We start from the raw sequence: 26,015 nt of genomic DNA, 5'->3' as shown, positions 1-26,015 counted from the left end.
GTCGCTTGATGATGACGTAGGAGCAGACTTCACCGGTACAGCTCGGAGTTGCTCAAACTAAAGATAAGATTTATTCCACAAAACAAACCGTCAGACGGCGAAGCTGCAGGTAAGAAACAAACAGACGTGTTGTTGTTGTTGTTGTTGTTGTTAACGAGTCTTTCTTCTTCGCGTGTTTCATCTCGTGTTGAAGCTCCAGTCTCTGTGTTTACAAACAGCGTCTCCAGGGTTAAGCTAGCTAGCTAGCTAACTGCTCCTACTGTCTGTGTGTTACTGGACGAGAGGGATATTTTCCTGTTGCTGCTGTCATTTGAGGTTTTAGCTGGACACTCTTGTGCGGAAAGAAAGTCACAGCAAACCCCATCCACATCTGGAAACTGAATCGCAGGACATGAGATGAGGGACTGGATTTAGTTAAATAATTCCCTCTGTGGACAGAAATACTGAGGTCATGGGTTGAAGTCCCTGCAGTAAATAAAGTCTATAAACATGTTAAGTGTTGAAACAATTAGTCAGTGAATCTAATAGTCGATCAACAGAAAACTTCGATGATAGATTGATTGTTTAAGTCGTTTATCAGAAAAATGTCAGACACTTTGTGGTTGCAGCTTCTTCATTTGGTCTATAAAATGTTAGAAAACAGTTTCCTGAAGCCCAGAGTGATCCGATCACATTGCCTGTCGTGTTGAAACGACAGTTTAAAGTCAAAACATATTGAATTTACTGTCACATAAGAGTAATGATAGCAGCCAATCCTCACACATGACGAGCTGCAACTGGGGAATGTTTGGCATTTATGCCTTAAAAACTACTTAATTGATTATCAGAATAGTTGCAGATCATTTTACTGTCTATTGATTAATCAACTAATTGTTGCAACTCTAATTTTATATCATTTTAAACTTAATATCTTTTAGTTTTTGACTGACTGACTAAATTCACAAGACATACACATATCAAACTGCTACACAAGTGAAAGAATAATTGTGTTTAAGTGTCCAGATATATCTATTTGCACATTTTGTTTTATTGCCAACATAAAGGTCTAAATGCTGTTCTTAAGCTTCTCCACGCTTGCTGGTGAATAGTGTTTCTCTCTGTCTTTCCTGGCTGAAAATTAAAGTCCAATTTAAACATACAGAGTTTAATTAGACAAAGAGTCTATGTATGTACAGAATTTAATGGCAATTCTCTCAATAGTTGTTGAGACATTTCACCACAAATGTCAAAAGTCACCACCCAAGTCGATGTTATTCATCGTCTTGGAACCATGAATGTCTGTAGAATATTTTCTTGCGGTCAGTTCAACAGTTGTTGAGATATTTCAGTCTGGAGGGACTGACCGACTAACAGGTCAACGTTGCCATCTCTAGAACCGTGCAGCTAGCGTGGTTAAAAATATCCAATTAAAAAGCCAATTAAATTACCACCATTTGCAAATTTAATTGTAGAATTTAGACGACCTGGGGGAGTCCAGGTCGTCTGTGGTAGTTCTGTCCCTGTCTGTGGTGCAGAGACAGTGGCACATCCTGCTGCAAAGAACAGTGTCTTGACACTTTTCAGAATCTCTTTTTCAAATGAGACGTTCCTCCGACTGTGCGTATATTTAGTCCTGAAGCAGGTGTTAAAAGGATGTTGTTAAAGCTGAGGCTGCTGTTGTGCTCTGCTGAAACATGTGTCCGGCAGCGTCGGGCAGCGCTCTGCTGTGGTCGGTCATTAGTATCCAGCTAACTGAGGTGTGAGTTTCTCTGTTTCACTCTGCTCAGCCTGTACTTACACCTAATGAGAGGCTGCGTATTAGTGCATTACAGTGCTTACAGAGCTGTGATGACATGGGTGCATGAAGCTGGACTAATCATTTACAACAGTCCTGCTCACTTTGGTCATTACACGACCAAACGGCACTCAGGAAAACCAGCATTTAACAATTACATAACCCTCATTCTAGCGTGAGGCATATTGGGATGATGGTGGTGGTGGAGAATATATTAGATTTAACATTTGATAAATAGAAAAATAGATCATGTTAATCGGGGAAACAACAGTAGAAAAACTTTTCATTTGAATATGAATAGAAAAGAATATGTAGCATGTGTTAACTTCCAAACATTAGAATACTGCAGCAATTATAAAAATAAGATGATATAAAGTAAATGAAAGTAAAAATACCCATCCAGTAACAACAAGCTAAGAAGATGAACAGTGTTCAGATTAAAGACTTACAAAGATATGAACCCCACCTGATGATGATGATGATGATGATGATGATGATGATGATGAAGATGGGATAAACCATGAGACAATGTAAATGTGTCAGCCGTCAGAGATTTTTCAGAATCAGAAATACTTTATTGATCCCTGGGGGCGAAATTAGACAATCATAGACCATCGACAATCTTTCGTATCATTTCACTTTTTCAAAATATCAAGTAGGAACTGATAAACCAATAAAGAGCAGGACAGGGCCGCTAACGTTAGCCTAAACTCTGATCTGATAGACGTTTATCGGTCCAGTCCTTTTTCTAACTTCCTCTGTAACCCCACAAAATAATGAAGTTCACTAATTCTTGGCCTTGGAAGTAACACTAGATTACCAGTGTAGGTAACTAGCTAGTTATCTTAGTCGTTACCTGACTGTGGTTAGTTAGCCAGGCATGCTAACGTTAGAGCAGACAAACTGTTTGCTGTTGTACTTTTGTTTTGGGGAGGCTAAAATAAAGACTCTTTGTATCAGAGTATCACTTCAACATGTGGGCAATCCAAAACAGGCAGACTTACAGTTGCTAAGCTGTGGTTGGCTGTGATTGGATAATTACTGTTCAGTGGAGGTCAGTTACCTGAATATAATCTGGTACTGCACACCATCGAGCAGTCCTGTTAGCAGCTCTAAAACAGCTAACAACAATCAGGCCTTGTGTGTTTTCTCTAGTGGGGGGTTCTACGTTTGTCATGGCCAAGCCTTATGAGGTCTCTGATGGTTTACAGATCCATTTTCCCTTCGGACCGTCAACATGTCTTCCACTCTCTCTGTAAATCAATGCTCGGCCCCCTGCAGATGCTGCTGTGCAGATAGACTCACAGCATGGCAAAGTAGCTGCGTGAGGAGGTTTTTCCTTCTGTTAGCGGCTGTTTTGCAGGATGGTCGCAGCCACGGTGAGGGGAGTAAAGAGCTGGCTGGCACGTGAACAGCAGGCTGCGACACATGCCAGGAAAATGATGTAAGAACAGCTGTGGGGGAGTTATGATCTCCACCAGGTCTGACACACCTCCAGCAAGCAGGACTGTCGTCTTGCTCTGCCAGTCAGAATGTGTTTTAGTGTTTTACCGTTTGGGTCAAATCTGAATCAGTGTGTGCTCATTACAAATACTCTAAATAAGAAAAGTCCAGGATGACTTGTAATTTTACAGAAAATGACTTTGAATACTATTTCCACTCTGCAGCAGTCCAGGTTCTTAATGCAAGCGAACCTCTGATCCCTGTTTTCATGCCTTTATTAAAGATGCTAGATGATGAATGAAAAAGTCTATCCCACTTCTTCAGTGTCGTTTTGTCCAAAAGCCCCAAAATATTCCATTTACAATAATTTAAACCGAGAGAAGCAGGAAATCTTCATATTTAAATGGCTGACAGACGTTCGTTATGACAGTCATAGGTAGACTAATAGATTTATTTGTTATTGTTGTTGTTATAATTGTTATAGTTCTAATTATGTTGATCAGGCGGGGGGAAAACTGGACAGCAGTGTAATTGAATTAAAACAGACCCAGTATTTAGAGGCCACACTAACACTCAGAGGGCGTCACTGAGCTGAACCAGTAAACATCAAATCTCATTGTGCCGGAAACCAGACTAGTCCTCTGACTTTGTGTCGTTTTCTGTGTGTTTCTGGTGTTTTCAGGTCCGCAGGGATGCACAACTCAGTGCGTGAGATCCACATCTCATCGGAGCCTGACTCCTCCTACTTCCTGCGGGTGGACTGGAGGGGGCGGGGCTTAGGTTCAGGCTTCCAAGTGCTGCTAACTGATGGACAGGATGCTTGGAGAGGAGACGGTAAAAATTTCACCCAGCATGACCTCACAACTTGTTGTCTCACATTTAACATGTCTGACCTGATAGATTTATGCTCACCTGATACTTGGACAACCTCACCTGTTTGACCACACACACACAGACACACACACCTTTCTCACTTCACCTGGGAACATTTTAGAGTGTCGTTGACCTTTTCAGCTGCTCGGACAGCTTCACTCAGTGGAAGATTTATTAGTTTCACCGAAGCACCAACCTACGGGTCTGAAAAGTGAAGCCAATGCAGAAGTGCCTTAAACCTGCATTCTTACTAATGGCCAGCAGGGGGCGACTCCACTGGTTGCAAGAAGAAGTCCGATTGTATAGAAGTCTATGAAAAAATGACCCGACTTCTCTCGTGATTTATTACCTCAGTGAACATTTTCCTCGTGAGTTTATGGTCTCAAGTCCTCTTCAATACAGCATGATGTTCATTTAGTAAATTATGGTCCCATTTAGAGTAAAACAGATGATAAAGCAGGGTCTGCTTTAGGGCGGGGCTACCTTGTGATTGACAAGTGGCTACCACGGCAACCTGTCAATCAGGATAGAGGCGTTCGGTTGTATTAAAAGACTCTAAGGAGTCGGCTGTTCATGTTTTTCTGTTAAGTACATTTGCAAGCTAACTTTGTTAGCAGCGATTTCTCGCGGCGAAGCCAGGAGCCAGGTGCAGTCAGATCCCCAGCTCCACCCTCTCGTCCAAATATGGTCACTTCTGGTTCCAAAAGACCAAGATAGCGACGGCCAAAATGCTAAACTCAAGGCAAACAAACCAAAGGGTGATGTCACAGTGGCTGCGTCCACTTCTTTTATACACATTTGAAGTACTTTTCTTTTTATGCCACTTTTTACTTCTACTCTACTACTACTAGACCGAAACCTTGTACTTTTTACTTCACTACATTTATGTGACAGCTTTAGTTACTTCACAACTTTTGCACACAAAACATATGAAAATGTAAAACTACAGCTGAAACGACAGACAGAAAATGAATTGGCAACTATCTTGATAATTAAGTCAAAAGGCAAAAGAAAAGTTAAAAGATCTTGTTCTAAACTATAGTACTTGAGTTCTTGGCAGTTCATGTTTGGCATCTTAAACCACGTCTCTAAACCACCAGAGTGCTATTTATTGAATTCTTATTTAAACTAATCTTTCTTTTCTGTTTGAGTTTTCAGCAGCGTAATTCAGCCTCATGCTGTTTGTAATTCCTTCTTTTCTTCTGTGTAATGGCGTTGTAGTGAGTGAGGCAGCAGTGTGTGGTGAGGCAGAGGAGCTGGAGCTGGAGACGGTGAGGTACGTCCAGGACCTCCAGCAGGCGCTGACCGAGACAGGAAACTGCAGCACGTACAGCTTCACCCTGACGCCGTCTCCACCGGACCACAGCTCCACCGTCACGCTGGCGTATGAGAAGGTTCAGAAGGACATCTCTGTGAGTTAAACTACAGTCATTAGTCTTCACAGTGTCTCAGTGTGACACACAGATAACTGCTGCTGCTGATGTATGAACACGCCTCACTGTGGCTGCATGCTGAGACGTGTTGTAGACGTTTGTGAGTGTGTTTATTTAAATTTCCCTCTCTCCCGGCAGACAAGTCAGAAGGTTCATTTAAAAAAGTGGCCGTGTGTTTTGACTTTGCAGCATTATCAGTAAAATGTAAGTTGCTTGTTGACATTAAAGCCGTCTTCAGGGCTGTTGATGGTTCACATGATGTCACCTCTGCTTCCTTAATCTCCCTCTGAGGTTTAAAAGCTCCAGAGAAAAGTGCAGCGAGCTTGTTTTGATTTCCTGACTGAACTCAGGAAGTGATGAATGGAGTGTGAAATGGGAGTCTGCTCACGCCTCCAACTGTCGGTGTTATTTCAGAAACTGGAGTCGTGGCGTCACGTGAGATCCAACACAGCAACTAGAAATCATCAAACGTGTGATCCGTTCTGTGATCTGCTTCAGATCTGAGGACGGCCTTTAACAATACATTGTTGTGTTTGCTCGGATTTTCATGTGGTTCACATCATCTGCAGGTCACAGATTAATTTAACCCTCGCAGCTGCAGCAAACTGTTCACAGATCAGCGCTTTTGGTCTTAATTGATTTATCATGTAATAAATATTTCTATTATAACGCGTCATTGGCTTTGAATGTCGTCTTCCCAGCTCCAGTTGTATTGAGAGCTTCTCATCTTCAAGTCGCAGTCAGGGCCGAAGGACACAATCCAACATTCAGAGTGAGACGGCCAGATGTTCTTGCACTTTGCTCCGATACTCTGATGAAGTTGTTAAGGCTAATGTGTTAGCAAACAGCTGCATACTTCTTTCCATGGGGGAGCATGATCGTCCCATTGTCACAGTCGTGTTTGTGTCACCTGATGGATGAAGTCCAGTCTTCTCTCTCTGTTAGCTCTGTTTCTGCTCTCCTCCACCTCCCGAGGGAAACATCTGGCTCTTCAGCTGGTCTCTGACTGAGTCTGTCTGCTGAGCAGGTAGTGTTCAGTGGCTTGATGAACCCACACAGAATGATCACCCAGATATTAGCATCTTTCAGCTCATTGTTTTGGTTTTACGGCCCACAGATGTACTGTTTGGTTCAGTCTCAGCATTTCCAGATGTGGCCAGCTGTGTGGAGGTGAGAAAGTAGACAGGGTTTCATCTTCAAGCAGCTACTTTCGTCACCGTCTGTGTGAACAACTGAGTGCAGCATTATAAAGACAGCGTGCACCAGCATTCCCATACCTGAAGGATGATCTGTTTTTGGTATAAACAGCTGTTTTTGGGACCAGCTTTGCTTGTTTTGCAGTTCCTGTGTTAGGTCTCATACTTTGAAGTATTGTTTCTGATTATCGAAATGTATTTAGAAAGACAAATGCTGCTTGTTTTTTTTTTTAAAGCTGCAATAATTAGTCAATTAATGAATTAACAGAAAATGAATTGGCAGCTATTTTGATAATCTGATAATTGTTTGAGCTTTTTTTTTTCAGCACAAACGACAAAAGTTCACAGGTTCCAGCTCCTCAAATATAAATTGCAAATATTTTCAGTTTTTTATTCTCTGCTATGACAGTAAAGTGAATAATTCTGGGTTTTATGCTGCTGGTCAGACAAAACAAGACATTTTAAAAAGTCAACATGAGTTTTGGGACATTTTACAGACCAAAGAGAAAATTATTGGTAGATTCTTTGATAATGACAGAAATTGTTAGTTGCACCCGTATTTCTTTCAATTCAATAATTCTGATTCATTAGAAGTAATTCTGCTATTGATTTAGGTTGACTGATGCTGTTAGGAGACCTTATGAAACAAATAACTGCTAACAAAGAACAAACTAAAAACATATAAATGCATCTGTACTGGTGTGAGAACACAGATGGGAAGGGAGTTGAGCAACTGACTGAATAATCCCTGTTCAGGGGTCAGTTGTGTGAACACACTCATTCACGATGGAGACACAAAACCTTTGTTGCCATGGTAATTATGACAGAATGGAAATCTAAGTGAGTCTGTTGCAGCAAAGAGGAAATGAATCGATGCTTCTGTTTGAAAAACGAGAGTTAGAAACGGTCGATTTACAGAAGTGTGCCGAGATGTCTCATCAGAGGGTTTCTCTTGCTCAACATCAAAAAACAAAACAGAAATTCATCCGTCATAAAGTTATGAGTCATAATGAAAGGCTTCAGACTAATGCCTGCTCGTTCCCCTCTAATCGCAGCTCCTGTTCAACGCTGCAAAACACCCTAAGAGCCCAGAAGTGAGACTCTCACACACATGTACAGGTGTTACCTGAGGTGGTTAACATACCAAACGTGTGTGTTTGTGGTGATGCGTTTTGTCAGCATGTTCTCTGTAATGCTGCTGACTTCCAGCCTGAAGAAAGATGTGTGTCAGATAGATGGATAGAGACATTTGGTTTTAATGTTGGTTTGTGTTTTACAATTGTTTTCTATTGTTGAATCCATCGACTTCAATAGATTCAAAGGCTTTTTCTCACAACTGATACAGTATGTGTAGCCTAACCACAGTCACATTCATTCCATCATTAATCATTTGTCATTAATTACTGTGCATGTTTCAACAAATCCTTTTATATTCTTAGAGGAGATCTTTATTGTGCAGCAGAAGAACATGCAACATGCACAACAAATACGGCATCAAAACAACATCAATAAAACAAAATAATACTGAACACGACTCAGAGTCTGCAGCTCTGTGAGACTGTAGCTAAGTGCTAACATCTGCATGCTAACATGCCGGTGTTCACCATCTTAGTTCATTGTGTTAGCATGCTAACATTAGCTCCAAGGTTCGCTGAGGCTGATGGGAAAGTCATCAGTTCTGCAGGTCGACCCTTGGTTTTCAGTCTGTGTTGCTAAATGATGAGTGAACCATCAGGATGTGTTGCTGCTGCTGTTGTCAAGGTTACCATGTTATTAGTTAATTAGAAACTGTTGTTTGACTGACATATTTGTAGGAAACTATGACTAAAACTAAAGCTGAATCAAATCAAAACTCACATGCTCATTTTCAGAGAATGAAAACTGAAAGTGTCCCTAAAGAAAGGAATGAAAACAAAGAATAGAAGCAGCATTATAACTGTTAGCCCTGCTACCTTCCTCTCTGTGTCTGAGCAGCTCCACTGTGTCTAAGTGTAGCGTCACACGGCTGCAGGCACGGCTGGAGACATGGCAGCGTACCGCGTCCTCCTGTTCTCTGGAGTTCGGCCTCCTGAGTTCAACTTGACTCCCAAGGACGCGAGTTCAAACTTGGTACTCTGTATTGAGACATGTCCACTCTTTTACAATAAACCTGCTGTTATATTAATGACTTTAACATTCACCAGCTTTATATTAGCACCAACATTCAGTACATTTAGAATAGGTGGAGTTGCTCTCAGAGGTTTCTCCACAAATAAAAGTGTCCGGCAGTTAATTAGTGTGAATCAGTGAGTCAGAAACAGCTTTTGAAACAGTAGCATCTCTATGACAACATGGGAAACCTTTGCCCACATCAACAGTGTTTCAGCCAACATTGTCCAGCCAACCCACCGGTGTCTCAGACCAGTCAACAACATCAGGCTCTGACCGGCAGCTTTACAACTCCGATCCCTAATATGAGCAGTCAGGTGACAGCTGAAGCTCTTATTTCTGGTAAAATTGTGACCGCTGAGAGCTTCATACGCGATGAGGCAACAACTGGGAGTGTTTGCCAGAAGAGCTTAGAAGAGGTATTTCCATTTCGAGCAGTATTTCAGTCGGCTGTTTAGTCTGAGGTTATTTACTTAACATTTCTAAGAGGTGGTGAAGTAATAGCTGGCAAATATTAGACACTTGTAAATAACCTGACGCGGCAGCGAAACACGGAGGGTGGGAAAGATGTGAGAGAGTGAGCAGTGTCACCTCAGTAGAGTTCATGCATATCTCAGTTAAGGGAACGTTGTGTCAGGGATTAAATGATTCATCCAGCCAGGTCTATCACCACATTGTATCTCCCCTCTTATCCAGTCTACAGACAGCTGTGCCCCCCCCCCCCCCCCCCCCCTCCCCGTAAAGGTCAGTTATTTAGGGAGCTGAGAGGTCACTGTTCTGCCTCTTATCTGTGTGTAAACATGTTTTAGGGAGAACTTGGTTTCCCAGGGGACAGCGGCACTTATGTGTCAGTGTCGGTGACCAGGTCAAAATGTTTCAATCAGAAAATGGAAACCTAAAACAGTAACTTGGAAATATATACCTAACACTTATATCACTATTACACTTTACACTACCTGCCCATGTCCTTCAACTCCTCTTTATTTTCCTTTTTTATCAGCTCAGTATGATGAGTTTCTGATGGAAACATGCTAACACCTACATGTTGGCCCATTTGGGAACCAATATAACGACAGACCAAATGAAAGTCATCAAAGCCTACATTTGTTTGTCAAACTGGCACCATTAACAGCAGCTGAATTAGCTATTAGCACTTCCTGTTTGCAGTGTACTCATGGATGTACAGACAGCTGTCACTGCATCACTTTGATACTGACGGAAACTTAAAAACATGATGATTCTCAATCAAGTTCTGAAGTATCTTTTTTCTCTGAGTTCTAAGTGGATTTGACGCAGTATCTTTGCCTCCCCTTGAACTCTCCGGCGCCCCCCTGGGGAACCTTTTGTCTTTCTCTGTTTCTCTTTGTCCTGCTGAATGTCCATGTCTGTTACAGACCACATCCTGTAATGTCACAATGGTTAAAATGCCGTTCCTTCTTCCAGTTCAGGTTGGGTTCTGTTTTGCTGAATGCCGTCCCAGAGCCGGCGGAGGCAGTGAGAGAGTTACTGATCCACAGTCTGCAGAGGGGAAATACACTGGAGAACCACAACCAGAAACTAGAGGAGGAGAACCAAAGACTGAGACGAGAACAGCAACGCATCACTGCAGAGTAAACACACACAAAGCACAGAACAACCAGGGTTCCCTCTGCTTAAGACCAACACCAGGAGGGGTTCAGCTCTAAATCCTCTCAGAAAATTGGGGGACATTTCACAAATAGGGTTATTTACAAGTACTTTTTAAACATATTTATGACCTTAAGAGGCCACTTCAAACCCAACCGCAGTGGAAATGAGCCTGTTTACTTTGCTACAGTATAAAAATGTTCCTTTTCTTAATAATAGGAATCTAGTACTAATACTCTGGATACTTGTACTTTTTACTTCACTAGTATTAGTATTAGTACTAGACAGGTATAGTTAATAGTTCTGACAGATTAGGGTTTTTTGTACAAACAAATGATTGTGCTTGATTAAACTACCGACAGTATATACGACACAGGAAGGTTAAAATCACAAGTTTTAGTTCCCACTGAGTTATTACCCAACTCATGTAACACTGCGTGAGGGGGGGGGGGGCGTCCGCCTGCAGCTGTACGTCACTTTGACCTATGAACTGATGTCACGGGCGTGTTGATGTGAGTCATCATCAGTCTGAGGGGCCCATGTGATTCATATGGCTCAATGAACAGTCCACCTCAATTCATCATGTATGTAACGTAAAGGATACAGCTGGCGTTGTTACATATTTGTGTTATTGTCAAGAAATCCCATAAAACTGCCAAAACCATCAACCTGTCAGTCCGACTCTCAGTCCTGTCTCACTTCCTGTCTGTGGCTCTCAGCTCTCAGCCCATTGGTTCCTACTGAAGACGTCAATCTTTAAAAACACCTCACAAATATATAGTTTCATGTTTCAAAAGGCTTAATCATTTCCTCAAACAGCTGCTAGCTATAGTTTTTATCAAACTAACAGCAGCAAATAGTGAATTTGTTGTGGCCTATTTTCAGCGGCGGATGAATCCACATGTGGAGCTCTAGTGAGTGTTTGTGGCAGCAGGAGGGTGTGTGTGTGTGTGTGTGTGTGTGTGTGTGTGTGGGACTGAGTCCAGATAAACTACAGTGTGTGTGTTCATGGTGATGAAGGAAACAACAGTGTGGCTCACTGATGTGTTTTAATATTACATACACACATAATACGTGTTAGTAGGATACATTCACTGCTGGTTATGATGCTCTCAGGGGGTTTGTTGACTGTAAGAAAGATATAGATACAGAGTCACAGCAGAAGAACATTTGAAGACTTGTGTGTGTTTTGCTGAATGTTTCAGACTGAAGCGATACGCTGCTGGTAAAGAAGCCCTGGAGGCAGAGCTGTTCTCTCGGTTTGTTCTGGTCCTGAATGAGAAGAAAGCCAAGATCCGCAGTCTGCAGGAGACCGTCACAAACCTGGAAACCAGGTATACTAAGTTGTTTAACCTGCGTATCTCCTTTAAAGTGAGCTTGAACATTTCAGTACTTACACGTTGAAGTCGTGCAGGTTTTTATTGTTGATACTCGACTATCTCACACACGAAGTCCTAGAAATGTGATATTTATTTCAACTGATAACTTCAAACACTTTCAGAGCTTTAACTGACACCTCAACGTCAGCTGGGACCATTTAAGGAATGTTTAACTCTACAGACTCACTTGTTGAGAGGAAGTGTTTCAGCTGCACATTTACAGAATATGTGAATTTACTTTTGGAAACTTTTTCTAGTTGCTCAATGAATTGCTCAACAGTGTTTGACGCCTGCATTTCTCTGATTCATCTCTTTGTTGTGAAAGTCATGTGATGTTGTTTAATTAGTGTTTTATACATTTTTATAAGTTTGGTTGTGATTTTTAAACTCGTGTTTCATATCCGTGTCCCTCTCTGGAGGTCTGAGGGACAGAAAAAGGGGGATTCAGTAAAATCGGACCGAACAGCCGCTCAGGAGGAGGATGAATATGGAGGAAGTACTGATGAAGAGCCAGAGGAAGTGCAGCCGACTCCAGCCTCCGCGTTATCGTCTCGGGGTAAGATTTCCGTCACTGAAGCCTCGTGGGCTCCTGCTTCTCTTTCCTCAAACTTTGCATCCTCTGACCTCCATTAATCCCTCAAATGTGAGTTATCAAAGTTCCTCTGTTTCAAACCGGCTCCTGACTTGCACAAAAAAACTTTTCTTTTAGTTGAGTTTTTACTAATATTACTTTTTAGACGTGAGACTACCAAACATATATAAGATAAATCAGCTTATTGTATTTGCATGTTTTGAAAAACAAACAGAAAATCAACTGGATGCTGAGTTTTTCTCTCTGTTCAAACCCTGGTTGGTTTTTGGACACTGGATGGATTCAGCACAATTTCAGCCCTGAATTGATTGAATTGATTGAATTGATTCGACTAATTGTAGAACCAGACCGAATTTCTGCCAGATCGGCTGTTGTTTGATGTTCAGTTGGAGTCTCGATGGCTGATTAATCACCTGAAGGATCAGCGATCTGTTTTCTGATTTCCGCCCGGTCAGAAGTTTTGCTCGTCTGTCTCTGTCTGTGTGATTTGTTATAAACTGTCGGGAGTTTACTTTAATGTTATTACAGCAGTATTTTACATGTTGCAGCTGCCTTAAAAAGGATGTTTCCGAAGTGTTTTAAGCTTTCCAGCAGTTGATTTTTAATTTTGGGAATTGTTTTGGGATTCAATTTCAGAATTGAACCTCATTTAAACACTACAGCAGTTCTAGTAGTACAGTTCTAGTAGTTGTAGTACTTCACGTGTCCCTCTGGTGAAAGTGCTTCTAATCATCGACTACTTCGCTGATTGTAAAAGTACAAATTCTTAAAAGGGGGACCTTTTGCAGGAACATCGGTTATTATATTTGACGGTCATGACCGTGTCGACATATTACTTTGAATGAACATGACAGTCGACAGTGAGTTTAATGGGCCGTCCACAGAAACGACTTGATTTTGTCATTTGAACGTTTAAGTCAACATTACAGTTGCAGGTGTTTTTGCCTTTGACAGCTGATGGAAAACACCTGCTGTGACATCACTGATTAGGGCGTGGCCAAATATTAGACATGCCTGAAAGTGACATAACTTACCTCACAACACCTACATTATTAGTCCTCAGAATGTTTTTATTTTCACATGAAAGTTTTCACGTTTTGTAAAATATGATATTTCTGGGAGCTGTTGTCATGGGAGCTGAGCGTGTTTCCTCCATTGCTGAGACTTTCTGTGTTTTTCATGCCCAGAAACTAACCATGACATCACTGAGGAGTTATGTAATGCAGAGTAGTGGGCCTCCGTGAGATGACAAAACACCTTTAAACACAAGCAGCTTCTAACTTTGACGTTACACTTCATCAACCTCCAGACTTGTGCTCCCCGATGGCCTGGAGATGATGAATGTGGCAGCAGCAGGAGGTTAGATGTATGGAGGGGAGGTGTGTATTACAGGAAGACCCGGGCTGTCAGAGGGAGTTTAGGGGAGTTTCTGCCCTCCTCTCAGCTGCTCACATCCCTGATTTTTCCACTTTCTCCCACATGTGAAGTCGTCCACAGCCACGTTGGGTTCGTTTGATACGTCACGGCTTTTTTTCAGCGACGTAGGTGTCCCCGTTCTCTGGGCCTTCCCCTCCGTCTGATGAGGAAAAGCAGGATTGTGTTGTTTCTGTTGCCACGACAGTGACTCAGACGTGTCGCCTGGTAAGGCCAACAGATAGAGGGGTGGGATGGGGTGGGGGGGGGTTCGGAAATGTGTGGTTTCAGTTTGGGTGTGTTTTATGTGTCGAGGCTGCTGCTACTGATGAGGGAGCCATTGATGGAAGGTCACACAACAAAACAATCTATTGTTGGTGTCAAATGGTCCTTGAGCCCATTCTGGTGAAGTAAGTGTGTGTATAAAAACCTTTTAATGGTCCCACCCAGTAGTAATAGATGGAAAATTAATTTCTTTGCTTTTTAGGTCCTTTGGGCACCAACAACAAAAAAACAGTGACTGTATTTTAAATCATGAGGCTCCACTGGAAGATTGAGATGTCCATTTACAGCAAACAGAGATTTGAAAAGAAACTGAAAGCTCCGTCGAGCTGAGGGGAACTACAGAGTCTCGTGACTACAAGCACATTTATTATACATTTAATCCATTATTGATTGATATTGAGCAGATTAAATACAACACACATTTCAACAGGATGTCACAGAGTAGTAACGTGTTCGATCAAACAGCAGAGAAAACCATGAACAACCTGGCAGCTGCTCCTCTGCCTCCCTCACACCTGCCTGCTTTGTCATGGTTTTACTTGTTTGTGCTGTTTTGTGTTCAGGAGGGTCACTGAGTTTAACAGGCAGCTTTTACAGACTGCTTCAGAGTGCTGAGTCCGTATACTCACCGTAAACAGGGAGGACGAAGTGGAAACCAGTAACCGGATTGAACGGAGGAAAATAGATCGGCTGCGATTGATGTAAGAAAAGGAAGAAGGCGTCATTTTAAGGATGTTTCCACATTTTCCTCCGTCGTCCTCCTGTCTGCTCTCTGATCCCAGGAACGTGTTGATTTGCAGGTGGACAGCTCTTCTTCCAAACTCTCGTCCTCACGTTAAAGGACAGAGGGAGAGAGTCTCTCAGGCTCAAACAGGAGACGAATAATAATAAAAATAACACCTTTATTTATATATCACTTTACAAAGTGCTGTATATACACACAAAGTGTCAGTTAGCAAAGCAAGTATTACAGATGCAATTACAAATGTGAACGTAAAAACATCCAGAACTAAAAGCAGCATCATAAGTGTGCTTTGAGGAGTGATTTAAAATGGGGCAGTGATTCAGCACATCTGATCTCCCCAGGCAGAGCGGTCCAAAGTCTCGAACAGCAAAACCTTTAGGTTTTAGTCGAGACTTTGGAACAGACAACAGATTTTTGCCTGAGGATCTCAGTTTGGTCATACGAGGAGATATGAGGAGGTGCCAAACCAGACGGGGCCTGAAAAGTAATCAGCAGTATTTAAATTAGGAAAGACGCAAGTAGCCGACGTAAGGAGGCTAAAATAGATGCTTGTCAATAGTTCTGCACTTCTGAATGAAGGGATGGTCTCTGTCTTTACGTCCGGGACAGACGGCAGGTTCATGTTGTGATCATGAACTCTGAAGGTTATAGTATAATCAGAATGTATTTATACTACCTGTCTCAGCATACTCTTTTATTTTCCTCAGGATCCTCTGCTGCGAGCCCATTGGACGACAGCCTGAAGGACATCACAGACGTGGCCCCCTGTCGCAAGCGGCGCTTTCGTCACCTCGGGGCCCCCGACCCTGCGGTTAAAAGACCGAGCCCACAGAGCTCCCAGAGACCGAGGTACACGACTGCACTGCATTACAGCCAAAACACACGTGATGACTTCCACATCTGTCACACTCGGTGTGACGAGACGTTCCTCCTACATGATGTTCTCCTGCTTTACTGAGTCAGTTAATGTCTTTACTGCCTCTGTAGCTTGTAAACTGCACATACAGTTATGCTCAGATTTATTCATGTAGCCGGGGTGTGACACCTCCAGCCAAAAATAGGACACAAAAACACACATTTAATCTATTTAAATGCACTTTATTAGTCGAGGTTAGGACACGCCTCCCTTCTTCACTGAAGAACACAAGTACAGAGGACGCAGAGATGGTCGCGTCCAGCTTCAGTTGCTTCGTGTTTATTCTAATTTTTCTTTGCAGATCACCTCTGTCGTCTCATCTTTCCTTTGCCTTCACCCCCCTCCCCCCTCTCTGTTCTCACTCCTCTGGTTGAATGGGAAAATCAAACATCATAAAAGTTCCCTGTCAGAGATCTTCTTTGTGTCGGGTAATTACACCCAATCTGCTCTCCGGCCCTGAACATTCAGATGGGTGGAGGTTGCCCCCCAAATTGCCGCTGAGCTGTACGTGAAGTACACATGAGACTAAAGTGGCAGCAAAGCTAATCTCCTTCGTATGGCAGCAGTCGGCTGTAAACCGCTGATTGACCACGACTCAATCAGCCACGTAAATATGTGAAGGAATGTGGGGAGCTCTGCAGCACACACACACACACACACACACACACACACACACACACACACACACACACACACCACTGTGGGTGTGTTGTTCATCCAGTCAACAGAAACTGGGATGAAAATTCCACAAAGAACAACGACAGAAACTAAACAAAATATAAAGTAATCACTGTGAACGAACACATTTTACGTTTGGAATAAAGCCAAAGACATTAGCTAAATAAAACTAATGCAACGTCTTATTATTGATGACCTGCTGATGAATAAAACACTGTTCACCCAAAAACATCTCTTCTTCAGAAGTTGATTCAGCTGCTTGACAACTTGGGTTTCAGTAATTTCGCAGCAATAATTCATCTCCAGTTATCGTAGTTATCACAAGACACAAACACTAAACTAGATGATTGTGATTTGCTGGTCTGGAGCTGGTTTATAAACATAACTTTATAATTATATGCATAATAAATCATATGTACTGTATTCACAGTATCATTTGGAATAATCAGCTTGTTGTGCAAAAATAAGTCCATGTCATGGAAAACTGGACAGATTATTGTTTTGTATCTGATTTATGAAATCGAGCCTTTATTCCCTCAAACAGTCGTGGAAAAACGTTCTGGTCCTTAAAGCCAGACAGACCCTGCACGAGTTGAGCCTGATTTTAGCCCCGAAGTGGCTCCTGATTCATTTTAGAATCAAATTTTCTGCCAGGTCAGTTGTCGATTGACGCCTGATTAATCACCTCAGCGATCAGCGATCTGGGTCTCAGGTGATAGGTTGGATTTCCGGCCGTCTGTCTACAGTTTGAGCCGTTATAAACTGCAGTGAGCGTGTTTTAGTATTACTGCAGTAGTGTCTTACTTGTTACTGCAGCCTTGATCAGACAGAATCCTCCAGCTCCATATTTTTCTTTTTTATTCTTCCTTTCACTGATGACATGTGAGTTCTGCAGAGCTCACTGTAGAAGAGAGAGGAGGATGCTGCGACGAAGACCAGCAGCGTGACCTTGTTCCAGGGTCCGGGCTCTAGTAACAGCAGTTTCCACTCTTGTCCCCCTTCTGTTACGTCCAGAGAGAACGCCCAGCTGAACACCTTTAGGGCGTTATCACATTTACAACATTCCTCTGAGAGGGAATATCAAATTCAGCTCTCAAAGAGTTTATTGGTGATAAAAGAGCAGCGTTGTCCTGCAGGTTTATGATTTCTGCTGCTGCTCCGTTCTATCTGACGGTCCGTTTAAATCTTTTACCACACAAACACATGCTGCCTTTGCTTTAGGCGGGCCAGCTGGTGATGAGCAGGCTGTTAGCCTCAGGGGGGAAGACCTTTTCCACTGTGGACTTTATGTGAACACACTGCTCCACTAATGAGTGTGTGGAAGACATGGGAGGCTGCAGGTCCCGGCATCCAGAGGGGAATTAAACATAAACAGAACAGGTAACTGTGACACCCATCGTGGGCATCAGGTATCTGTCATGACGTGACCCATCTTCCACACAGGGAGGTGTACAGTTTTATAAATTCGGGACAGAAAGAGCGCTGATATCAGATCAGTGCTCAGAATGTGCAGTTGCCCTGAGTTGAGGTGTAAGAATCTGAATCAGGATCCCAAACGTCCTGATGCTCCACGACAGGAAAGAGGAAACGTTTTTCATAATTTGGGAGAACCAGACTTTTCATTTCTTGGATATCGGTGAATGCCATTGTCCTCAGGTCTGAACACAGTGCAGCGGGGGGATTTCTGAGGGACGTCTAGGACTTGAACCGGGGAGCCAAAGTCAGTCTCTGGTCTCAAAGACACAATTATGCAACGTTCGTCTTTTCTCTCGTTCTCTTTCGCCTCCTCACACTCCTCCGTTGTGTCTATAGTCTCTGTATCAGACCATCGCACAGCTTTGAGCCCCCGTTGCTGCACATCCAAAACCTCACAATACTAGTGCTCTTGTCCCCCTATCTCCCATTTGCCAGTTTGTTTTTGGATGTGGCCATTTAGAAAATATTCCAAAGACATGTCTCAATCTGACATTGTTTCTGTAGCCTTCCAACAGAGGGTGAATATACTGAGTCCAAGCTCTCCGAGTGCCAGCGACTGTAAACTGTGCCACATGCAGATGGCCGTAAGTGGTGCCATCCATCCCCAGCTGCTGTCAGTAGTTGGTAGTGGTGCCCATTACCGGGCCTTATTACCAGCCCTGACGGCTACAACAAGAAGCAGCAGTGAGCCGAGGAGCAGCTGTGACTGGCTGGATGTTTGATCGCTGCAGTGGCTCGCTGCAGAAGCTGCTCCCTCCTCTGAGCTGGCAAACACCGGCTGCAGAAGAGAGGCCTTTGTCTGAGGGGTGGCTGTTAATGTCGGGGGGGGTTCAGGGCTGTTGGCAGTCCTTCACCCAGCTATTGTTTTTTCCACTTCCATCACTACTCAACCCATTCACCTTTCTCTGTTACCTCCATGTTTTTCTGCATGCAGGTCATCCACAGAGAGGATAGAGAGGATAGAGAGGAGGAGGAGGAGGAGGAGGAGGAGCAGCAGAGAATGAAGGGAGCTAAATGAAGGCCACATGAGCAGAAGACAAGGATGATCAATTAAAGGAATTGCTCAACATTTCGGGAAATAAGCTTGTTTGTTGTTGTTTTCAAGAGTGAGAGGAGACGATTGATCATTGGTGTGTTAAGTACAGAGCTGGCGTCAGGTTGTGGTTAGCCTAGCTTAGCAACAACAGGTGATGCGACGGTCTTGTCGTCACGGTGAGGTCGGCAGGTGTGGTACCATCATACCTGTACAGAGACCAAAACCAAATACTGATGATTCAACCAGAGGAGTTTTATGTCCGTCCAAGTTCTAGAGGTGCTCCAACTGTGGCTGACTGGGCGGATGGATACACTGTTAAGCGTCAAGAAATAGTCCCGGTACTTAATTCCCCATGAAACCACATTTGTTTGTGCACATATTAAACAAATGAGAGACATCGTGTTAATTAGTGAGCTTTAGAGGAGATGGCAGGTGGACTTCTGAACAGAGCCAGGCTAGCTGTTTCCCCCTGCTCCCAGTCTTTATGCTAAGCTAAGCTAAGCATGTCCTGACTCCAGCTCTGACTTGAGATTGACATCTTCTCATCTCACTATCAGAAAGAAAGCTGTGTAGTGTATTTTCCAGAATGTTGAAGTGTCCCTTTAACTAAACAAGTGTGTGTTTGTACCTCTGGGTTGAACACTTCCTTAGTACATGAGTTCTATTAAACAGCTGGTTCGGGTTAAGTTCTCATTTTGTAGTTCCTGTTAACATGATCTTCAGATTGAAGTGTTTGTGTACTCAAATTATTTTTTCCCATGAAAAGACACTAGAAGAAACTTGCTTTCTGTAAACTATCAAACCTCGCTGCTAGCATCACAGATAATCACTACAAGACGTGGGACTGGTGGAGCTCCACTGGTGTATACTGGGATCAGCACAGAGCTTCTGTAGTCAGCTGTTTGAGTCCCTCTAACATGATCTAACTGAGCTGTAAAATCTATTACATTTGTAAAACATATGAACGATGTGTGTTGCTGTCAGAGGAAAGAATCCATTAGAGCAGTGGGTCCCAACCTGAGGATTGGGACCCCTTAAAGGGTCACAAGATAAATACCAAGCTGTGTTTATTTTTTCCTGATGTTTGTTTTTGTGAAATACTGAATAGTTTTACCTCTTCAGGCCTTTCTTTAGTCATATCGATCCATTTTCCAGGTTTTGAGATTTCTGCCTTGACACCAATACGATTGAGGTGAATGGACTTTAGTTTGTGGTGCTCAAAACTAAACAAAAAGTGTATTAAACAAATTCAAAAACAGACACAGCGACGTTCATCCGCATGTCTTCATTAGATATTTGGTTCCATTGTTTCATAACTATACAAACCATGTGTCAGTTTGAAACACTGTTGAGACTGGACCTTGAAGACTGAACCCAAAGCAGATTTGCACCTTGGATTAATTGCATGAATGTGACTGCTGTAGTGTTTTTGCAGTCCGTGTCGTAGCGGCTGCACAGACATTAGCTGTAGCTAGCTGGTCTGCTGAGTGTGTTTGTGTGATCAACATTTGGCTGATCTCAGAGCTCACCAGGAACTCCAGGTTTCTGTTACTTTCCTCCAGTTTTTCTGTTTTCCTCTTGTCTTTGTACTTTCACGAAGTGGAGTCTGTTTGTGTCCACCTCAAAATTCGCCTCAGTCTGAACAGACCTGAACAGACCTGAACAGGTTTATCTGGACAGAGATGTTGCTGTTGATTTTATTCGATGTTGATCTGTTGTGAAGACGAGATCTCTGAGACGGATACCTACAAACCTGGGCAACTAAAGCCCGCTCTGTCTGCAGAGTTAAGTGAAAACATGTTGTATTTGTTGTAATTTGGTGCACTGAACCTTTTAAGTGATTGAACTTTGGGTTTAATTTTTGTCATTTAGACAAGTCCGTCTGCACGGCTTGTTCCAAACTGAACCTCTGTTTAGTTTCTTAAGCTACAAACTAGCACATAATTGGTGTACATGCTGCAGGTCTGGTATGCCACCAGACCAGCTCCGTGTGGGGGCTCCTGTGTGTCCAATGCCTGAGCTTAACCTCACCTCTCGGGGTTGAAACCGCTCTTGTCACGCCCCCCCTCCGCCATGTGTTCAAGTCTCCGGTGGTCCCCCATAGCAGCGTAGAACAGCTCCCCCTCTCCAGTGAACACATCTCTTGTTTCCTCTTAACTGGTTCCAGCAGCGCAGCAGTGTTTGTCGTACAGTTGGTAATGATTTAAACAACCTCAGGGCCTCCCCTCTCCTTTCTCACACCGGTCTTTTCTTCTCGTTCCCATTCAGCTAATCATCGTTACAGTGAGGCTGGACTGTGGAGGGAGAAAGTCTGCAATCTTGTGTTCAGGTTTCCAGAAGTTCTTCAAAAGGCAACTCGTGACTTAAAGCTCAAGATGCTTCTCTGGATTGTGGGTGTTGCTCTGTAAGGTTAGAGGTGGAAGGTGCTCCATGTTGGTGGTTTACAGTAAGGGAAAGCAGTTACCTCTGGAAAATAAAACCCGGCCATTTTTGTGTTAATTCTAAATCCACTTTTGTTTCTGAACTTCCCATCAAGTCCAACGTCTCTACAAAAAACAAAGTATTTTAACAACAAATCGCCGCTTTATGAGAGCTTATGTGACTGTTTCTTAGTCGGGACCGGTAACTTTCTGGAGTCTCCGCTGGTTGCCAGGCAATGGCTCCTATCCAAGAAATAGTCCGGCACATAATCCCCTGTAAGATGGTGAGTTATCATTTTTACACTTCGGTTTTTGTGTGGCTTTAAACAAACTAGATGTAACGTGTTCATCTGGGAGCTTTAGCTGTGCTGGTAGGTGGATTCTGTTACCTTTGGACAGATTAAAGCTAGTTGTTTCCCCTTGTTTCGAGTCTGTAAGCTAAGCTAATAGGCTGTAGCTTCATATTTACTTCACAGATATGAGAGTGGTGTCAATCTTCTCATCTACATCTAACGTATTTCCTAAAGTGTCGAACTGTTCCTTTAAGACTGGAGATTTGAGCCCCTTCTGCTGGCCTACATTTGTGTATTCCTTCTCAGTGTCTCCCCCTTGATCCCCTCTTTTCTCTGCTACCCACTGAGCATCCTTGATCCTTCTTTCATCCTCTGTATGTCCGACATTTTGTTTCCTGACTCCTAAACGTCACATGGTGTTGCATTCAAGCGAAGACGGAATATATGAGCTTCTGCTGGGCTGAGACTGAAGGAGAACATGAGCCCCGATAAAAACACACAGGTAGTCAAGTCCAGCATTTGATGTAGACCACTTAAGGTGGGGGAGCTGCTGGGCCGCAATTACACACACAAACACACACGCACACGTCTACCTACCTACACACAGGTATAAAAGTTGCCCATGTGTTTCTAGTCTTGCTCCTTATGGGCCACATGATACACTTCCCGTCTCAACAGGAAAACTCTCCTGTAAACCAGCCTCATTAGCCCACTGACCCGCTCTCTCCCTGTCTTGTGTGTGTGTTGCTCAGGACCGACCCCCCTGCAGGATCCAGTAAGCAGCAGACTCCCCAGCGCTCTACAGATGCTGCGGCAGCAAGTTCAGCAGCAGAGGACCTGTTTGAGGACTTTTGACCCTTCACTTCCAGACCGGTTCCTCTGGCCTGTGCAGAGATGGATTTATGTTGGTAAAGGTCTCATCTTTTTATACGGAGTTTACGCATCAAGGATCACGGATTGTGGTGAGATTATTTATAAGGAACTGATCCTGTAACAACATACAGGTGGGTGACAAATGAAAGGACAAATAAAACAGCAAAGTGTCTCTGTGAGATCCAGGTTCCACTCGAGAACTATTTGAACTCTCGTTGATTCTGCAAGTGGAACTCTTAACTGGGGGGAAGAAAATCTTTCTCCCACAATATGTTTGATGTTTTGATGATGCTGCTTGTCTCAGTTCTCAAGTGTTCAACCACTTAAAGGATCCCTACAATCTGGGGAACCACCTGAAGATACTAAAGTAATGCAGGAACCGACGAAAGGCACTCTAAAACCTCCTAAATGATCACTAGAACCACCCAGAGGAACCCTAGAACACCCTAAATATCATTACAACCACCTTAAGGAACCATAAAAGGACTGCTTGAACCACCTGAAGGTACCCAAAAAGATTCTAAATGATCCTTAGAACCACCAAACAATCCTAGAGGATTGCTAGAAGTCTCCTTTAGGCCCACTAGAACCACCCAAATGATTCCATGACTCACCTAAAGGAACCCTAGTGTATCCTAAAGGATCACTCAAACCGCATAAAGAAATCTAGAACCTCCTAAATGATCACTAGAACCACCTAAAGATCTTAAAGGATCTCTAGAACCTCCTAAATGATCACTAGAACCACCTAAAGATCTTAAAGGATCTCTAGAACCTCCTAAAGCAACCCTCGAGCCTCCTAATTGACCACTAGAACCTCCTGCAATCTGGCGGTTCTTCCTTTGTCACCTGACTGTGGTTCTGCAGAATCATAAAGTATTTTAAACACTGAGAAGACTTTTTTTAATGTGTTTCATGAGCTGTAATGAATTGTGATGTCTAACTTGTCATTTTTAAATTTATACCAATAAATAAATTGTGTGTAATAAATGTGTTTTTTGAAAATGACCTGCAGAGGTAACTCAGTTTTACATGTAAAAATCATTTTGAATGAGGTTTTCTTTCTTCTGGATCAGAACCTTGAAGTTCTGGTTCCACTGTGGCTCTGTGAGGAGGGGGTTTCAGGCGCTGGTTGATCGTCCATCAAGCTCTTTGGTTGAAGCGCGCTGACGCCTTTTAATCCCGTTTCAGATCGCTTTTTAAAACGTGTTCAAATAGGATTCCCGTGGGTTTGTTTCGGACCTGTGGAGACCTCTAGTTAAAACGAGGTGGGTGTTCACCAGGCAGGGAGGGGCCTGATGAAAAGATGTGGTCGCGTTGCATTATGGGAAATGTAGGACCCCGTGTTTTTGGATCTTGTGGGGATATCTCGGCCTCTGCTGCTCAGATTTTCATCATCCTTGTTTTAATCCGTCTCTTTCAAGTCGTCTCGACTTCACTGGAGAGCAAAAGTAAATCAGTGGAGTGACCCTTTAATGTCTCTCTCTCCCTCTGCCTCTCAGGGTCTCTCTCCCTTTCGTCTCCTCTTTACTCTCTCACTTCCTCCATCTTCACCTCCCTCTCCTCCACTCCTCTTCCTCTTTCTGTCGTCCCACCCCCCTCTCTCTCTCTCTCTCTGCACTGGGCGGTGTATTATGGGGGGGTGTCCTGACATGCGCGCCCCTCCTCTTCCTCATGTCTGGATAATAGCGGGTGTAAAGTGGATTTGAACTTGCAGCCAGAGCTGAGAGGTGGAAGAGGTCCGACCAGCAGACATCTGCTGCTCCGCTGAACCAGGCGCCCTCAGACCTCCGGGAGTTCCTGTGGGAAAAGTTTGAAGTGAAGTGGCACGAGACGGCTGCACCTTGTGGACTTTTTTCTTTTCAGGATTTACAAGGTAAACCAGTTTAGTTTAAACCTCGTGAGTGTTATTTATATAACTTTATTATTGATGCTGAATCTGCGGGCTTCTCATCCATGCTGCCACCAGAGGAGCAGATCTTCGGTGGGGGGGGCAGGAATGTTCCCACACTGATAAAACTAAACGATAAGAGACTCATTGATAGAAACTGACACTTGGGACCAATTAGGTCCATTTCCATCCACTGACAGTTTAAGCACTCGATCACTTGATAAGCGCTATCACCGCAGCTGTTCTCTGATCTGCTGCTGCGTACAGCTGTGACCACATCTGGCTGTCAATCCCATCAGACTGCGCCTTGATTTTAACTTCTGCCTCGTCGGCATTCAGTCAGATGGAAAGTCTCAGAGTCGAAAGCATCTTAAAAATAATAGAAATCAACAATATTCTGAACTAGAACACTTTCACTGCGGGAACGTCATTTAAATTAAATAATGAAATATCAGGTGTGTATTTAAACCATCAACGGGTCACATTCTCATTATAAACTGTGTACAGGGTTACACATAGTGTGAGTGCAAAGACACTAGTGTAAGTTAATGTATGTACGGTGGGCAAATATAATAATTAATAATAATTAATATATTCATAATTAATAATTTCAGCGTTTCAATATTTGCCTCTTTAATGTGAATTTTCTTTGTCTTATTTTATAATTCATTAAATATCTTGATATCAAAATGTAATTGTTTTTCATGTCATGTTCATATTTCATAGCCAAAACTTAGCAGACTAAATGTACTAATACAGAAGTATTATCAGCAAAATGTAACGTATTAAAAGTAAAAGTACTCATGTTGCAGCAGAAGTGTCCCCGTCAGTGTTCTGTTGTTACATATGATATTATTGATTGATTATTACCGATCATTTACACTCAGAAACATGTTTCTCTTCTTGTTGCTTCTCTGTGATGTTTGATTTCACATTAATCTGCTGAAGGAGGGACGAAGTTTAACACCTGGACCTACCTGCAGGATTTATGACATCACAGCTAGTTGGAGCCAATCAGGGTCCAGTATGAAACGTAGACAAGTGTGATGTGAAAACCACAAAGAGAGTGAACCTTTCAGTGAAGAAGGAGACATCTTGTGTCCAGCTGTTAAACTTCTGAAATGAACAATATTAGAATGGATTCTGGATTTTTAAATGAGGGAGGAGGAGAAGACGTCACTTTAAGAGTTTTTAACCATGTAATTGTACTGACACAAAGTATTTTTATATATCAGCAAAACATACTGAGCATTAAAAGTAAAAGTACTCATTTTGGATGAGATGAGGTGGAGCTTTTAACTTTTATCACTTTAGAAGATAAACATGTTTAAAATCCTGATCTGCAAAATAACTGAAACTGTGCGATTAAAGCTGCAACTAACCAATTTAATTATTGATGAATCTGCAGCGTCTCGATTAATCAATTAGTGAAGTCAGAAAATAGTGAAAAATGTCTGTTTCTAAGTTTCCACATCACATGGAGACACATTCAAACTGCTGGTTTTATTCAACCAACAGTCCAGAA

At 42.8% G+C, this 26,015-nt stretch overlaps 1 protein-coding gene across 1 annotated transcript; it reads left to right on the top strand.

Moving 5' to 3' along the window:
- Positions 1 to 28: 28 nt before the first annotated feature.
- LOC139301542 (DNA repair protein XRCC4-like) lies at positions 29 to 23,529 on the top strand. The gene is made up of 8 exons (XM_070924968.1): positions 29 to 109; positions 3,900 to 4,051; positions 5,312 to 5,502; positions 10,311 to 10,477; positions 11,699 to 11,827; positions 12,292 to 12,428; positions 15,615 to 15,756; positions 22,479 to 23,529. The coding sequence occupies exons 2-8, from the start codon at positions 3,910 to 3,912 to the stop codon at positions 22,579 to 22,581; spliced, it is 1,011 nt and encodes a 336-aa protein (XP_070781069.1). The 5' UTR covers positions 29 to 109; positions 3,900 to 3,909; the 3' UTR covers positions 22,582 to 23,529.
- The last annotated feature ends 2,486 nt before the right edge of the window (positions 23,530 to 26,015 follow it).

This window comes from Enoplosus armatus, chromosome 18 (genome assembly GCF_043641665.1).
Source record: "Enoplosus armatus isolate fEnoArm2 chromosome 18, fEnoArm2.hap1, whole genome shotgun sequence".
Classification (NCBI taxonomy): Eukaryota; Metazoa; Chordata; class Actinopteri; order Centrarchiformes; family Enoplosidae; genus Enoplosus; species Enoplosus armatus.
The sequence above is the reverse complement of the archived record's forward strand: the minus strand, read 5'-3'. Positions and strand labels throughout refer to the sequence as shown.